Below are 17939 nucleotides of genomic sequence, written 5' to 3'. Positions count from 1 at the left end.
AGGTCCTGGCCCTGGGCCACTGATTTATATAAATGAAAAAGGCTAGGTGTGAACTTTTTTGAAAATCTGGCTCCTAAGCATCTTCCAGAGTGCTGGGTACCCACAGCTCCTACAGCCTGCAGTGTGAGTGCTGGATACCTGGTATCTTCAAAATCAGGTCAAAGCTGCTCAAGTTAAATACTTAAAATTCAGTAGTTAATTTTAAAAATGTGGACTTTATGGTATGGGTATGATTAAACTGCAGGTAAGTTAACAGAGGGTTGGGGTTTATCCCAGAGCACTAGCTGTATGGGACCTGTTCTTACTCTGCAGTCTTTTTCTTCAGGAATCCTTCATAGGTTTCCATGATTGTCTTATCTGTGGGTCTGCAGATGGCTGATGAGGCCAATCTGGGATTGACAGACTCTGTTGCAACTGAGGCACGTGTTTCTGTGTGGGGTGGGTGGCTCTGGATTCTTGATTCAGTCTGCAACATGTTGTCTATGATGCTCCTGCTTTTCTGTCTCCTGTTGTTGTTGTAAGGGTTCAAAGTACTGAGATCAGTTCCTTGCAACATATCCTTCCTCTATTTTGTGCAGCCCTGGGCAATAATCTCCCATAACTGGAGTTGATATTGCAGTTTTTCAAGTTGGCCTTGAAGACATCCTTAAAGTGCTTTCTCTGACCTCCTCTTGAGTGGGTGTCTTGACTAAGCTGGGAGAATAAAACTTGCTTCTGGAATCAGATATCCAGATGATGTGGCTGGCCCGGTGAAGTTGATGTTGGATGATAATCACCTCAATGCTTGTGGTGTTTGCTTGCAAGAAGACACTAATGTTGGTGTGTCTGCTTTCCTACTGGATTCAAAGGATCTTCCACAGGCAGTGTTAATAGTACTTCTCTGACTTGAGGTGTCTTCCATACATTGTCCACATCTCAGTTCCGTACAGTGAGGTGGGGATCACAACTGATTGATAAACCATGAGTGTGGCTTCAGATCTGATGTTGTGATCATCGAACACCTGTTTCCTCAGGTGTCCGAAGGCTGCACTTGCACATCTGAGGTGCTGTTGGATTTCTTCATCAATGTCAATCTTCTGTGAGAGATGGCTTCTGAGGTATGGGCAATACTCAATGTTCTCCAGGTATGGGCAATACTAAATGTCTCAATGTGAATCTGAATTACTGGAATCAGGGATTGCTTATTAGGAGTTTGTTGATGGAGGACCTTAGTCTTCTGACTGATAAGCATCAATCACATTTTCTTACATGCCTCAATAAAGATGTCAACAATTGAATGAAATTTTGCTTCTGAATGAGCACAGATTATAGCATCATTAGTGTACTGGAGCTTGATGACTGAATTTAGGATGATCTTGGTTTTGACTTGGAGTCTGCTGAGATTAAACAGCTTACCATCCATTCAGTAGTTTAGCTCCACTTTGACTGGAAGCTTGTTGATGGTCCATCACGCTAAGGAATATCAAGAAGAGTGTCGGAGTGATGGCACAGCTGGCTCAACTCCCATCTTAACCTCAAAGGGATCTGTGATAGATACATTACTGAGAACCGCCGCTTGCTTACCACAAGGGAGCTGGCAAAGAATGGTGACAAATTATGGTGGGCAGCCATACTTCAGAAGGATCCTCTACAGTGCTTCTCATGAGGTCAAAGAAGTCCATGTAGAAAGGTTCATGTTATTCTTCGCATTTTTTGTGCAACTGATGATCTGTGAAGATCATGTCAGCTGTGTCTCTTGATGCCCTAAACCCACACTGAGATTCAAGGAGAAGCTCTTCAGCAAGTGGAAGGATATGGTTCAGGAGGATCTCTCAATGATCTTTCCTGTGGTGATTCCCTCTGTAATATCCACAGTCAGATTTGTCTCTTTTCTTGAAGATTGTCACAATCATGGCAACCCTGAGGTTATCTGGGATTTCCTCATATTCCAAATCCTTAAGATGAGGACACGGAGCTGTGATATGAGCTCCTCTTCTTCCTGCTTGAAGATTTTGGTGGGGATTCCATCAGCTCCAGATGCCTTGTCATTCTTCATCTGCTTGATGGCTTTCCTCACCTTGTCAAGGGTTGGAGGGATTCCAAGATCATCTCTGACTAGTGTTGTGGGATGGAGTTGAGAACACTCTTGTCAACAATAGTGTCTCAACTGAGAAGGTCTTCAAAATGCTGCTTCCAACAAACGTTGATGGCTCCCCTTTCCTTGATCTGGTGTCCTCCATTCTTAGGTCTCAAGGGGGTTGGTCCCTGACTTCTTGGACCATAGATGGCTTTCATGGCATTGAATAAACTGCATATATCATGGATGTCAGCAAGATGTTGAGGGAACTGAGAGAGGCTGAGGGAAGTAGGTTTATTTAGTTTGCAGAAGAGAAGACTGAGAGAGGATTTGATAACAGGCTTTAACTACCAAAGAGGATGGAGCGAGACTGTTCTCAGTGATGACAGATGACAGAACAAGGAGCAAGTTGCATCAAGGGAGTTTTAGATTGAATATTAGGAAAGACTTTCTCAGTAGGAGGGTGGTGAAGCACTGGAACAGGTAACTTAAAGAGATGGTAGAATCTCCATCCTTGGAGGTTTTTAAGGCCCAGCTCAACAAAGCCCTGGCTGAAATTATATGGTTGGGGATGGTCCTGCTTTGAGCAGGAGGTTGGACTAGATGACCTCCTGAGGCCCCTTCCAACCCTGACTTGCTATGATTCTATGTTGAAACACCTTTACCTTGTCTTCCCACCGTCTTCTCTGTAGTAAGTGAAAGATAAAAGGGGGCAGATCAATCCTCAATGAATCAAAGCTAGATTGCTCAGGTGTAATATTCACTTACCACAGGGCAGACTGAGAGTTACCACACATCAAAGTAAATCAGCACCATCTACAGGACCTACCCAAATCCAAGATGACTTTGATTTTAAGACAACCCCCACTAATTCAATTATAGATGTAAATTATAATGTATTTATAATTTTCCATGTCTGGAATCTAATTAGTAGAAGGTCATTTTAAATGTATCCCCCTCCCTGCAGCTGCTATGAAGGGGAAAACAACAGCAGGGGCAACAGGTCAGACCCCTGCCCCTACCCCAGCTCCTGTGTCAGTGACTGCCCTATCAGTCCTTGTCCCCTACTCCCTGGTCCTCTCTGCAACCAGCTCCCCTACCCCCTACCCTTTGCTCCCTCATGCCTGTGCCTGACCTCTACCACCTGTCCTCTTTGCCTGCCCCTCCCCTCTTACCTTCTGGTGCAGCTCTGCTCTGGCTCTGGAGCAGTCAGCAGCAGTAGAGGCCCTGGCCTGGTCACATCCCAGCCTGGCCAGGGAAAAGGGGTGGCACCTTCTGGCTGGGATGTGTCAGGGCTGGAGGAACCAGCATGGAAGCAGAAGGTAGCGGGGGGTGGGGGAGATGGGAGGGGGAAGAAGGGCCAGGCTGTGTAGTTTCCCCTGAGCTCTCAAGCTGAACACACAAGTCTTTCCCATTCCTCGTCATGCCCCGTAGTCTCCTCTGCACTCTCTTCCCCATCAAACATCCTGAGCCCTGGGCCAAAGTCAGAGCTGAGCGATCACCTGTCAGTGGCTTGTACTCCTATCCAAGATGAGGCTTTTTTCCCACATGCTGACTGGGGGCAAAACATATCATATTGGGTTTGAATAAATACAGCAATATATTACTGCTATTTGATCCTTTGCCCATACCCTAAGTAAACTTTGGTAATAACAGAAATTGGTTTTAGAACTGGAATTAAAATGCTAGAGTTTCTGGCTCCTTTTTCTTGTTCATTCTTTGCTCTCTCTAAGTTTGCATGTGTGTTCTGGTCAGTTCTTAGGATTTATTTTAGTACAGTTACTACTGACCTGCTGTCAGATCAACTGAACCCCTTACCTAAGTGAAGCTGTATAATTATCACTGACCTGGAAACTCAGAATGATCAAAAATAAATCAATCAAATAGTAAGATTTGTTTTTCCAGCATAAGTATATTTCTCTTTATCTTCAGAATGATAATGAAAAATAATGGTATGTTAGACAAAAAATGTAACTGGAATATAATTAAAAAATATTTAAAGTCCTTTAAAATGCTAATTTTAAAAAATAATTTCATGAAGATTATGAAATCCGGTCCTATTTTATAGTGCAAAGCACATTTTCAATTGATTTCTTTTTTGTTTTATTTATTTGTGTTTAGTGGATGCTGGCATTAAACCAAAATTCACTACAAATAGATGCATCAACTCATATCCAGTAATGGTCAGATAATAAATGTGGGGAAAATCAATACTCATCATCATTATAAGCAGGCTGCCAGTGTTACAAGGTATTATTGGTTCCCCTGCACGTCTCCTCAAAAGACCTTTATGGTTGTTTATACTTTTGCCAAACTATAACTTTTGGGGGTGACATTTTCAATGCCTAGTATCTATCTTAGGTTCATTTTCTGTCCATGGAAAATTTCAGCAAAAGTGCTTGAGCCATGTATGAGAATGATGCTCAGTAAAATATGTTGCATTCCCCATACTAAAATTTCTTTACTTTGTCTTTGAATGGCTCTGCTGTTCCCAGCAGGACCTTAGCATTTAGCAAGGGTGTGGCCCTTGTATCAGGAATGTCATCCATGTGAAAACAGATCCAAATTTGGCCAAATTAATACTCTTTGAAAAACTGCAGTTCACACATCATTAGTAGAGATTTTATGCATTTCTGAGCACTGTTCTCAATACATGTGCTTGAGGCATACTCTTAGCCTGGTATCACTGCTGTGGCATGCCTGGGAAGCATGTCCGCTGACAAGCATACCTCCCTCTACCCACCCCTGCTGGCATGGATTCTACATGTTACAGGACTGCACAGACATATTCTTCACAGAGGATATGTCTGCACATGCAATCAATGTGCCTGAATTTTCTGTGCAGAAAACTCTGGCACATTAAATTGTTCCCAGGCATGCATCTAAATGTATACCCATTGGGAGCATCCAAATAACTAATAAACACATTAAACAGCAGCAGGCTTAGGACAGATCTCTGTGGGACTCCACTTGAAACCTCCTGTCATTCTGACATAGACCCATTAATAGTTATCTTTTTCTTGTTGCTATTGAGCCATTAGTAGATTCAGAATTTGTACTCCATTACACTACTATAAATCCAGAGTGTAGCAATATCTGGTTTAAGCGACTAAAATTAGAGTGCAAATATATCTTTTGATGATATATGTATTGATTAGTGTACTGGCACACAGAGAACTAGGACCATTTTATTAGAAATAGTAAGACAAACATATATAAAGAACAAGTACAAAAATAATCATAATCATAATTACTAATGGGTGAACTTCAAAAGATTGTTGCACTGGAAAAATATCCTCTTGCTTTAGCATAATTTTGGCCCTCTCAGTATAGTTTCCAAAAAGCCACTCTCCATATCACCAAGCCTGTTGTTCAAACTGGCACCCCAAATACGCATAACAGAAGCCAGAGTGACTAAGAACTTGGTAAAAGAAAAATCTGAACTACTTTACTCTATAAAAAGACAATGCCTTCTTGCTTAAGACTGATTGATAATGTAAGGAAAAAAAATAGCACAAGACTGGGTGTTTCCAGTTTGATCAGAAACAGGAAGAAGTGAAGATTTCATTAAACCTCTTCTAGCATGGTCATCAAAAAACCCCAAACAAACAGTGAAAAACTGAGCAATGACCCTGCCCTGCCTTCTGCCTAATGAATCCTATTATTATGCTAGAGATAGTAGTAGGAATAAAAAATAATGTGATCTTTACCTTGAAAGCCATCTTTAAACCTGGATCCATTTGGTAAGAATTCTGGAGTGTATTCACTGTAGCCCCCTACATAAAATTGACTGAAGACATTGAGTCCAACCAATCTCCCTGGAGAAGTGACAGTTTTATTCTTCTGATCATCTACCTTTTAATGAAAATACTTACATTACTTACAGCAAAGGAAATGACTCCCAACAGAAACTTCACATTACTCAACCATTCCAACCTTGGAATCAGAACCCTGTTCACAAACAACTGGCATCTCTTTTGCTTCCTGGATATCTTAATGGAGATACATAAGAACAGTGTAATTTTTTAAAACCTTTTTTCCTGCAGATTCATAGCAGTTTATTTTGATGGTATGTCTATATGTACTAAAACTGCTTTTATTTCAATAGTTGTCCCTTACCTTCAACCAGCCTTTACGGAGAGATCTGCCCAGATGTATCACATGAACAGTGAGTGTCAGGTTGAGTGGTTTACTAATGATAGTGGCAGTGCCAGAACCCAGGTTGTAGCTGTATACTCAGCTGCCATTGCGCAAGCCTAGCACCAAGAAGTCATCTCCATTCAAACCTGAAAGAACAAGAACAGCCTGGCTATTTATCTCATTATTATAGTCCATTTGAGCCATAATCAGTACTGTAATCCATGGATTGCAATACTAGAAATTTTCATTATTCACAATTATTATCCTATCAATAGTCAACTATCTCTTAAACAAGATAATAGTGTACTTCAGGCCCAACCCCTCTCTGCCATTGGCAGAAATTGGCAATTGCAGTCTGTACTCAGTGGTGAAGCAGCATATAGCAGAGAGGGGTTTGGGGCTGAAAGACACCTCTACAGGTATAAGAACACCCTGGGAGTGTATCTTAAAGGAACATCTGACTGAATCTGTGGCCAGGTGTGTCATATTTATTCTGTTTTTATTGTGTTTCCCAACATTTTATTGTAAGCTCCTCAGAGAAGGTATTGTCTCTTCTTATTTGTTTATTCAGCCCAGTTTGGCACCCTGATCTAAGTTGGGATTTCTTGGGCTAGGGACAGATGTTCAAAAAGCCTGAGCCTGAATTTTGATTCAATCTTTGCAGGTTAGTTTAACCTGGCTAGGCTAAATTGGTTTTGTAACCAGACAGACATCCCAGAAATGCAAGCACATGCCTGCAGTGGCTCAGGCTAGAAGCTGGTGGGGGTGGGGGGCTTCACTTGAGAAGCCCTCCCTTCCCTTGTACAGAGCTGAGCAGAGGGGGGTGTGGCCAGGCCCCATGATTAGGGAGGGTTCCCCCCTGCCCCCTGAACAGCTCAGCAGGGAATGTTTATCACCGCTAACTCAGTGTCACCCCATTAAAAAAACAGAGAGACATTACCAGCTATCTGTTGATTCTGCCTTTGTCCCGTGTGCCACAGCTCGGAGGTAGCCAGCATGTGGTCTGCTAGTTAATGCTGAGAGGTGTCTGTGATGGCCGGGTGAATGCCTGCTTAGCAGAGGGGATGGGGGAGTAGAAGCCAGGCAGATGCCTGCAGTGACTGCTGAAGCTGCAGCCAGGGAGCAGAGGGGAAAGGCCAGCCCTGCTGTGGAGCAGAGAGACCCACCCAGCCCAGATTGCTGGGATGCTGGGGGAGTGTGATTTAATTTAAATCAGCAAGGGGTCTGGGATAGACATTGCATAACCCAATTTGAACCAAATTAGTTAAATCTGATACTACATTCAACCAGGTTTATCTCAAACCAGTTTCAGCCATTCTCAAACTGGTTTATGTGCACTGATCACTTGAACTGGTTTATGTATAATTTCTGTCCTTAGCCTTGGTGCTATTGCATCAGTTCTAAATTGGAAGAAGCAATAAAGGGTTTTTTCCACAATGCATAATGATTTACAGATTTTCACCTGTGCTTTCTGCAGTATCATTATTATGAATAGAGTGCTAAAGCTGAATTATGTGCCACTGTGGGATCTGTCAGGTCCTGATGAGGAATGTCTTACATTTGGAAGCTTGTCTAACCTTATCCCAACCATATAGTTGGTCCAATAAAAGACATGTCCCACAAAAATCCTTGCCTCTCTACCAGGAGACCACTCATTTCTAGCAGATAAGAATTTATTTTCATATATTTCTTGCCTACATTTTATTTTGTATTTAGTACTTATTGAAACTAGTAGTAAAAAGTATAATGCTGGCCGTAATGCTTTCAAAGGATTTAGAATCAATTTTCATCACGTTATACATGTGCATATGTACATTTCTCAGATAACTCAGAATGTGGCTTAATGAGAGCGTTTGAGATGATCATTGATTATGTGATGCACGCAATTTCTGTTTAATTTAATTTAGGAAGAGTCAGCCACTGTCTCACATGTAAGGCTATGGCTCAAACTTGTTCTTAATTATAGAAGTAAATTAATCCTACTCTTTCACATACTTGTAGTTCTTTACTGACTGTAAAAGTTCTTAACAAAGAAACAGCAAGATGTACAACATATAAATGTCAGTTTAAAGATGTAGAAAAGATCACATAGGTTACTTTTTACAAACACAAGTGAAATGTAATTACTACAATTAATAATTATCTTAAATTATTTAGAAATACACTATTTATACCAGGGGTGGCAAGCTTACACCATGAATGCCACAAGTGGTACAGGCAGCCTCTGTATGTGACACAGTAGACTGGGAAGAGGACAGGCAGCACAGTGGCAGGGAGCAGAACACAGAGGATTAGATCAGGGAGTACAGGACAGGAAGCAGAAAGCAAGCAGTAGATTGGGTAGAAGAAAGGGATGAGTGTGACACTTGGGGAGTGTGTGGAGCTAAGCTGTGGCATGCCTGCCAAAAAGCTGGCCCCCCACCAATATGAAGGATAAATTAGCATTAAGGTCAGATATTTATTGACATAAACCAATTCAGAATAATCATTAATATAAATTATGTTGCAACAATTGATAATAATTGTTCTTTTAGGGCTGCCTCTAGTCTTTTGTGAAATATAATTTAACTGTATAAATAAGAGAAGTTAATTTACAGATATCATTTAGAGCCATCTTTCTCCAACTGAAGTTTAGGAAAAATTCCCATAAACTTCAACAGAAACATAAATATGGTCATAAGATGCAATTATCTCCTGAAAAGTGATTCTACAAAAATGGCATGTTGCCATTAAGTAAATTGATACCAGAACCCAAGTCGCCTCCCTTCCTGCTGACAGCCCTAAGCCACTATGCACCTTGTTACATCATAATTTTAGGCATCTTCTGGAGCTCTTAACCCCTGGATTGGCTGCATGTTAACACCTTTTAAGTAGTTTACAGCACTCATCATTCATTTTAAAGTTACGTCACTCCAGGGCAGGATTATATCTAATCCACCTAATTTAGATCCAGTTCCATTAAGATGTGGCCACTTTCCAAGTTGAAGTCTTCCAGTATCCCAAGATGCAGTGGACCTTCCTGAGTCAGGGTGAGCAAGGATGCTGGGGTGCAGTGGGGCTGGGCATGGTGCTTTGCCTCCCAGGCAGGTTGGGCAGAGCAAGTGCCACAGTCCCAGAATGCTTGGCAGCCATGGTGCTTCGCACTGCCACTTGGACAGGCTCACTGCTCCTCCTGGCAGTGGTGCAGGGGAGATGAGCTGCGGAGAAAAAAGGACTGGGCATTTTGGAGCTCAGGTGGCACCTCAGTAGCCTCTGGGCAGGAGTGGAGCAGGGCGGAGGGCTCTGGAGGAAAAAGGATTGGACCCTTAGAGCTTAAGCAGCAAGCTGGTCTAGGCAGCAGTGGGAGGCACCATGGCCACTGGGCACTCCAGGGCTGCAGAGATGGCTCTGCCAGGCAGGAGCAGCAAGCTGGTCCTGACCCTAGCTCCTAGTCCTACCCTAGCTCACTAAGCCTCTAGTGGCAAGTCACAGTTGTGTAGGCAAAACCAGAGATGGTTTTTCACCTTAAGGTGTGACTGCTCCACTAAGTTGAACAACACTAAATTGACTAACATTTGTTTTGCTTACAGCATAAGATGTATGTAACAAGGCCCTAAGGTATGGAATTAGGCTTCTTCTTTCTTGTTGTCTATCCTGATATCACGACTCTTGTATTCTTGACTAGTCAGTAGCCAAGGTTCTTTAACAGGAGGGATGGAAAGTGCTCCATTCCAATGATTCTACAGTTTGGTGTTAAGGGCATTCTTTTGGGATGCTGGGAAGCCCCTTGGGCTGAGGAAGCACTGTAATTTAGGTCTCCCATTTCCTGTCCCACTGCTGTAATCAATTCGGGAATGTTAAGGATGTGCACTAACACCACTCCTGTATCTTGGACTGAAAATGACTCTGAGAGCTGTATGTTGTCTTGGGCTAAAACAGACAACTGATTTAATGTGACTTGGAGTAGTCTGGGATATGACTCGTATTTAAACAGATGCGGCATAGTTGTTTAGACACAAGGCTTAAATGGCAATTAATTCAAATTAGCTGCAATGGTTTAGAGGCAAACTGTTAATTTGGATAATTCACAGGTACTTAATGTGGAACAGTGGGCTTGTCTGTCTGTAAGGTTTGGGGGGTTTTGCAAGATAAAATGCTTAAATTCAAATCAAGCCAGTCATCTGTTTTTAACCTAGAAGACAATGATGTGAGTTAGGTGTCCTCGTAAGGTATATCCAGCTACAAGTCCAGGTCCAAGGAGGAACAAGAGTTCAGGTGTAGGCCCATGTTAAGCATTTCCTATTAGCTAGCTCTTGGCAGTTTCCTGGTGATGAGTGTCTATATTAGTGGTTCTCAATATTTTTAGATTCTAGATACCTCTTATTAAATTCAAAGCATCTGTCAGAAAACTCTAGCTTTTATCTTTCACTTACTTTCTGACTTTCTTATGGAAAAACAACATTGCAAAATGTTGCAAAAACTTGGAAAGACCACAACAGGTCAGAATGTTTTCGCTACCATGAATTTCTAGCATCCCTGGGTGATACCCCCTGGTCTATGGGATAATGCTTTGGGTTACTCTTCTAAGTACCTAACTCTCCCCTTTGATTAGATAGCTATCTTAAGTACCTAATTCTTTTGATTTAGATCATCCTCCTGGGGCAAGGTATTTAATTTTCAGGTGCTATAATGTCTAAGTGAGAGAGTATAGGAGAATTCTTTAGATCTGACTGTTAGTAGTGCCTTTGCCTGCAAGACTAGGGTAAGGATAATTAAGACTTTTTTCTCTCCCCCCCAAAATGCTATTTTAAACATACAATCCTAGAGATTTTTATAAAGTTATGGCACTGATAATAACACAGGATAAGTAATTAACAGATTTCAGTCAGTTCACAATTTCATATAACTTGGAATCTTTTTAAAGCAGAAGATACTAAAAACTGTCAAAATTGATCAAAAGGCTTCCACTGACTTTAGTGAGAAGGGGCTAATTGTGTTAGGCAAGTCTCCATATCTCTAGTTCCAAAGCCAGCTCTATTAGTAGTTAATAGGCCATCAAGCAACAAAGAACTACTTCACATGCTTGCACATCAGATGAACTCTAGAAAAGTACCTGAAGAGACTCCCAGCTGTTTCTGGTGACTGAGGGGCACTTGAAAGGAGGACATTACATTTGAGAGATGCAGGGATTTTTTGGGTGATAGTTTTTATTGGACAAACTGCATGGGTGGGATAGTCAGACAAGTTTTTGAATGCAAGGCATTCTTCATGATGATGAAAAACCATTCCAATCATGCAGTTGGTCTAAGAAAAAGTATCATTCAAAAAAGCCTTGCTTCTCACATAATTCCTACGTCACTCAAACATTATCATTACACTTGAGAAAAATTCCTGAAAAGGGAGATTCCCAGAGACAAAGGCGGGGGGTAGGGAGCCTAAGAAGCTTGAGAGAGAAGAGCCAGGGCTGGTTTTCCTGACAGACTGCTTGGACTTCGGGGTGCAAAGACTTTGCCTGTTGTATTGTGCTTGACCAATCATGGTGGTTTTGTTTATAAGAGATACCTGCTTTGCTGCAGTCCCATCCACTTGAAGAGGTAAAGTCCTTCTTTTGGAGCTGAACCAGAAGGCAAGACTCTGTGGGGGACATGGATGACTAGGTGGGGATGGGGACCCAAAGGCCGAGTCCAAGGAACCAGGGGCTTATCTGTTTAGGAGCTATGCTTAGCCTGGCTTCTGGAGGTAGTCCAAGAGCTTGTATATAACTGGGGGTCCCAAGCCAGCACTCCTGTGGGGAACGTGTAACACCAACCTATCTAAATTCACTACTAATTCTTTTGGTTACTGAACAACACTGAATTCTACTCTCACTACTGATGTGACTTCATTGATGTTTTGGAATTAAGGGCCTTGTCACAATATACACTTAGGATGTGTTTTATTTAGATTGTAGTAAGAATTACTAGGAGTTAGAAAGATTTATGAGCAGTTGCATGATAATGCTTATTACAGTCTCAATAAAGCATGTCCTAAGCATTGGAGTCCTTGAAGACTCCAGTGCACAGTGTATTGTGACAAACAGCTGTTTGTTGATCCCAGCTTCCCATACCACAATGAAGTTTTGAATCCACTCTGGTGTGGTGGAGGGTTGGGATTGCGACTGACTGACAATAGCCAGTCCCGGCCACCCACACTGCACTGGAGCCATTTGCAAACTCCTCTGTGCTGCAAGGTCTGGGACTGACAAATAGCCATTTTTCTGTACCAGCCTCAGCACTGCACCATAGTTTCTTGATTGCCTCTGTGGTGCATTTGGACATTAGCTCTGCAGATCTGGAGATACTCCTTGTTGAAAAAAAGTCCTAACTTTGCTGCACTGTGATAGCACTTAGCACATGTTTTACTGCTTAAATGCTTAACTGCTGGTGTTTCATGTGTGGTTAGTATGTGCCGAGTGTAATATATAGCAAGGCCCTAAGTTACACATTACATTTAGACCATACTAAGGGCACTTAAAAGATAAGTATCTGCATGTTAAAGCTCATTAACTTGTGCTAGGGGGCCTCTGAATGTCTAAAATTATGCCATTTGAGGCAAGGGTTAACTCTATGCTGTGCTATTTAGCCTGTGTTAGGATCACTTTAGTCTTCTTTGTGGAGATAAAACAAGCAATTTACAGTCCTCCAACATTCCAGGATGCACCACTCCCAGTCCCTCCCCCTTACTCAGAGCAGGGATAGAGCCTGGTGTCCTGGCTCCAAGCCATGCCCTGCTCGCCAGCCCTCTAGTGGCAAGTCAGAGTGATGGAAGCAAGAAACGGCATTAACACTTAACTTTGATTTTGTTAATATTCCACAGACTTAGTGGGTGTGTCTACAAGTTCATTAATGTGCCTTTGCTACTGCATTAAGAACAGTCCACTGCACATTAAGGTGTCTCATGTAGACATGCCCAGTATGGTCTAAGTATAACAAGTAACTTCACACACAAATTTACACTGCCTTTAGTGACGGAATTGGTAAATGATGGAGGGGCTTGATTTCAAGTGGAAGGAAGTGCAGGCAAGCAGGCAAGAGGAACTGAGGACTATGGGTTCTAGGGGAGACTTTACTTAGAAATTTACTCCCACCCTTTTCCAGAATAGTGGCATTTAACGTTTTCAGAGTGTGTAGAACATTCTCTGAACATATTCTAGATTTTCATTTTAGGAACCGTTTATTTGCAAGTCTATGGGAAATTATTTGATTTCATTAACCTTCAGCATTACACAGTCTGTTAACAGAAGAAATCCTTCACAAAAAGATCATTTTAAATCAGAGGAAAAGACAGACAAGTTCAGTTCTTATGTATCACAAAGAGGGCAATAAATGAAGCTTAGCAGTATCTGGTTTAAATGACTAAAACTATCTCTTATCTTCAAACTCCAGAGCAGTCAAAAACATACATACTTCTAATCACACCCTATACTTTAGATCAGGGGTTTCCAAATTTTTTATGCTGCAGCCCAGCAAACTGTGGCCCAGAAGTGGCTGCAGGCTGGCAAACCACGGCCCAGCAGTCACAGCTGACCATGGCCAGAATTTCCAGCTGGCAGACAGGTAAGGATACCTTCACCCCCCCCGGGTGGGGCTTGGACCAAATCCTGCACTGCGCGGGCCCTGTAGAAGGAGCCATGGCCTCTCTGCTCAGCTCTGGGGGGCCAAGGTTTGCTAGTCCACAGCCACTTCTGGTCTGGCATGCTTACGGTTGCAAATATCATACCTCAGCACAACTCTAATTTGGCTAATATGTTATTTAATCCATAGCTGTTTCATAAAGAGTTGGTCAAGTCTTGTTATGTTTGGTGCATACAGTAGGAACAAGTCTTTTTTCCCACCCTGTCATCTAGAGCTGCTGAATCTAAACTAAATGCTAAATACAGGAAGTCACTGATAGTTCTGTTAGGCCAGGCTATGTAGCATTAGTTAGCTAGGTCCCCCAAGTAAGGGTGTACTGACCTAAGTCATTTTTGTAGATGATTGCCTTTATAATGGAAAAGGTAGCTGTATGTACATATTTCCTTTTATTGTGTGTGTATATATATATATATATATATATATACACATACACACACATACACACACAATGAAAAGTACCTAAGCAAAGCAGCATCAGTGTCTGAAAAACATCTTAAAAGACTATCTAATGAAAAACAGCATCTCATGTAGACACTTTTTTTGTTATCGTAATAATTAAACTGCACCGTTGAAAAACCTGAACACAATTATACTGGTACTAGGATACTGTAGATGAGCATGGCAGAAATCTGTTCTTTCTGTCCACAGGCCAACCCTCTGAATAGTGTCCAGAAAGAACTAATAAAACTATTTGACATTTGTAAGCAAAAGACTGCCAACACTGGCCTTCAGTGTTTAATTATATTTTATAAAGGCATAGAAAGGTCATTTTAAAAAGGTCTTTGCGGCAGCATGATGTTAATAGCGCTTTGTAACAAACTTGACAAAGTTATAATAATCTAAATAAATTGTAATATCTAAAAATACTGCTGAGCAATAGTTTTTCTCAACACTCACTGGAGGTAATCTTGTCATTGAGGTAAAATGACTGAATATCTACAGTGGATTTTTAATGCTTCCTATATGACTGTACTGATCTATTATAATAGAAGATTATAGGAGGAACAAACAGAATAGAAAGAGAATAAAAGTCACCAGAACACAAGTTAAGGAAAATGGGCCTGCCTGTTGGCTTCTCAAGGAAGATGGAAGCTTATTTTGCCAGACTGAAGATTTGAACACCCATTCATTAAAATATGGTTGTTATTTAAAATTCTATGATTCTATGAAAAGGGGGTTGGGGTTGGATTGTAATATGTAATGGAAATCTAGAAATGTATGGATGCAGTCGGTATTTAATTAGGAAATGGAGAGTGTCCCAGGGACACCAGGGTTAGAGGGAAACCCCAGTCCAAACCCAGGGGAAACACCTACTTACCCCTTGCAGGAGTCGAGGGCAGGGGTGGTGCGCGCGCCAAGAAACCACCGCTGCGTGGATCGCAGCTGCGGAGCCAGCGCTGGAGCTGGTAAGAAGGCGGAGACGGGAACCGCCGGCGAGGAAGCCGGAGGAAGAGCCGCCAGGGACACCGGCAAGGAAGCCGGGGGAAGAGCTGGCAGGGACACTGGCGAGGGAGCTGGAGGAAGAGCCGGCAGGGACACCGGCAAGGAAGCCGGGGGAAGAGCCAGCAGGGACACCGGCAAGGGAGCTGGAGGAGGAGCCGGCAGGGATACCGGCGAGGAAGCTGCAGGAAGAGCCGGCAGGGACGCAGGCGAGGCAGCCCACAGGGGCAACGGGGCCTCAGGACGCGTAGTCCTCAGGCCAGTGCTAAGGGACTGAAGAACCTGCTATCTAAGGTAGGGAAGGCTGGAGCCCTGTGTGCCCGCCAGAGGCGTGTTGGCACTGGAGGCCGCGGAAAGCGGGATCCCTCCCGCAGGAGTGGGACAGACCCAGTTAGCGGCACGCGCCAAGGCAGCCCGGGAACGCCTCTTTGAGCAAAGGCGGGCACAGAGAGAACAAGGTTGGACCCACATTTATTTAATGGTTTTGGCCCATATTCACATAAGGACTTAGGTATGGTAATACCCTGTCAGCTCACTTAAATTTTGGTTGTGGAGTTCTGGGAGTAGAGCCCGATACAGTGAATGGGAGAGTCAAGCATGTCACAGTGAGATTCATAACAGCCAATATGCTGAACAGGAGGCAGCTATGCAAGCCAACAGGAAACACTGAAGTGCAGGGTGTGCTGAAATTCCTCCTCTCTACCAGACTCTGAGGGTGAGACGTACAAATCAAAACTCCTTCCTGCACTTAGTCATTGTTTTATGTACAGATCACTGGTGTTACTCCTTTAAGTGTGCTTTCAAGTTGGTAGGAATGGGGTGCACCTTAGTGTAAAGAAGAAATTGGCGAAGGTAATTTCAAAGCCATTAGCCATCCTCTTTGAGAATTTCTGAAGGTTTGGGGAGGTCCTGAATGATTGGAAAAATGAAATATAGTGCTCAACATTAAGAAAAGGAAGAAGGAGGATCTGGGACATTTCAGACCAATCAACCTGACCTCTATATCTGGAATGATCATGGAGCAAGTCCTCAAGGAATCTACTGGGAAGCACCCAGTGGAGAACAAGGTGACCAAAAACTACCAGCATGGATTTACGAAGAGCAAGTCATGCCTGATCAACTCGACCTGCTTCTACGGTAAAAGGGTCTCTGGATGGGGGAAGAGCAGTAGATATGATATAACTTAACTTTAGCAAGGCTTTTAACACTATCTCTCATGACATTCTCATTAACAAGCTAAGTAAATACAGACTAGATGGAAGTACTGTAAAGGGGATACATAACTGGTTGGATCATCATGCTCAATACATAGTTCTCAATGGCTTACTATCCAGTTGGGAGTAGTGTGGGGAAGTTTCCCAGAGTTCTGTCCTGGGTCCAGTATTATCCAGTACCTTAGGACTAAGTACTTTTTTGATTCTGGCTTTTCATTAGTTACTTAGAAGAAAGAAAGGGAAGAATATATTGATATAGTGCATGATAATGCTAACTTGGAATAATCAGAAGAAAATAAGAAAGGGGATACATAAACTAAGTATCAAGAAATTTCCTGACAGAAAAAAATCTTACAGGATGTAAAAGTACCTCCCCAAGAGAAAAATGGTGGAAGTTTATTTGCATAAGATAATTAAAAAATGACTTATTGAAACAACAGCATATCTTCTCAATGGAATAAGAGAAGTCCTCCTAGCAAGAAATGAAGTTTTCCTGCAGATAGCTAAAACAGTTTGCTCAATCCTTGCACTTAGCTAGTTTTAAAAATAGAGAGTTAAAGCTGCTATACAGAGATTTAAATGGTCTCCATTTATTTTCTAATTTTACTTCAAGTTGGTGTTCTGGTGCCCTCTGATGACTGAACATGGAATTTCATGGAAACTTATGTTATAAGGTCCCGGTACAGTACTGTTGTTTTTCTTAGATGTATCATGAGACTAGATGTTCTGGTTAATGAAAATATTGAAACATCACTTCAAAGTCTTTTTTTTTAAACTCAAGACAGCCAAATATAGCTGTGAGAATAATGACTAATCCCCATATTGACCATTCAGCAGTTTTTATGTAGAATACCATATTTCCCCGAATCCAAGATGACCCTCAATTTAAGACGATCCCCCAATTATTAGATTCTAGAAGTGGAAAATTATAAATTTATGTCCAAAATGAAGTTTTTGGAGGGTTGTCTTAAATTCATCCCCTCTACCACTGTTACAGGGAAAGTAGTAGCAGGGAAAGCAGCAGCTGGGGCAGGCAGCCTATCCCACAGTCTTTGTCTCTCCCTTGCCACTTATCCCCTGTGCCTGATCCTCTGCTGCCTGCTTCCCGGTGTGCTTTCCACTTCCTGCCACTTGTCCTCCTCTGGTGCCTGCCCATCCTCTGGTTGCCTTTGCAGCCACTCTGTCTCTGTCCCTACCATGGTGGAAGAGAGCACCTGGCCAGTAGCAGCAACTTTGGCTTCAGCTCCAGTTGGGGCCAGGGTCAGAGTCACAGCAGCTCCCCCACCACTCCACATCCCTCTTTCCCACACTCCACCCTGCTCTGTGTATCCCTTTTCCCATGCACCACATGCTCCATTCCCATGTCCCTTCCCTGCACTCTCATCATGCCATGCTCACCTTCCCCTGCACCCTTCCTTATGGTCCCTTCACACTGCA

General features: G+C 42.5%; 1 protein-coding gene across 1 annotated transcript in view; it reads right to left on the bottom strand.

The window, feature by feature from the left end:
* LOC112551503 (protein eyes shut homolog) overlaps positions 1-17939 on the bottom strand; it is a 579454-nt gene that overhangs the window by 89646 nt on the left and 471869 nt on the right. The window contains 2 exon segments of the mRNA XM_025212766.1: positions 5767-5911; positions 6176-6342. Coding sequence (XP_025068551.1) covers positions 5767-5911; positions 6176-6342 — 312 coding nt within the window.

Source organism: Alligator sinensis, unplaced genomic scaffold (assembly GCF_000455745.1).
Source record: "Alligator sinensis unplaced genomic scaffold, ASM45574v1 scaffold635_1, whole genome shotgun sequence".
NCBI classification, from domain to species: domain Eukaryota; kingdom Metazoa; phylum Chordata; order Crocodylia; family Alligatoridae; genus Alligator; species Alligator sinensis.
The sequence above is the reverse complement of the archived record's forward strand: the minus strand, read 5'-3'. Positions and strand labels throughout refer to the sequence as shown.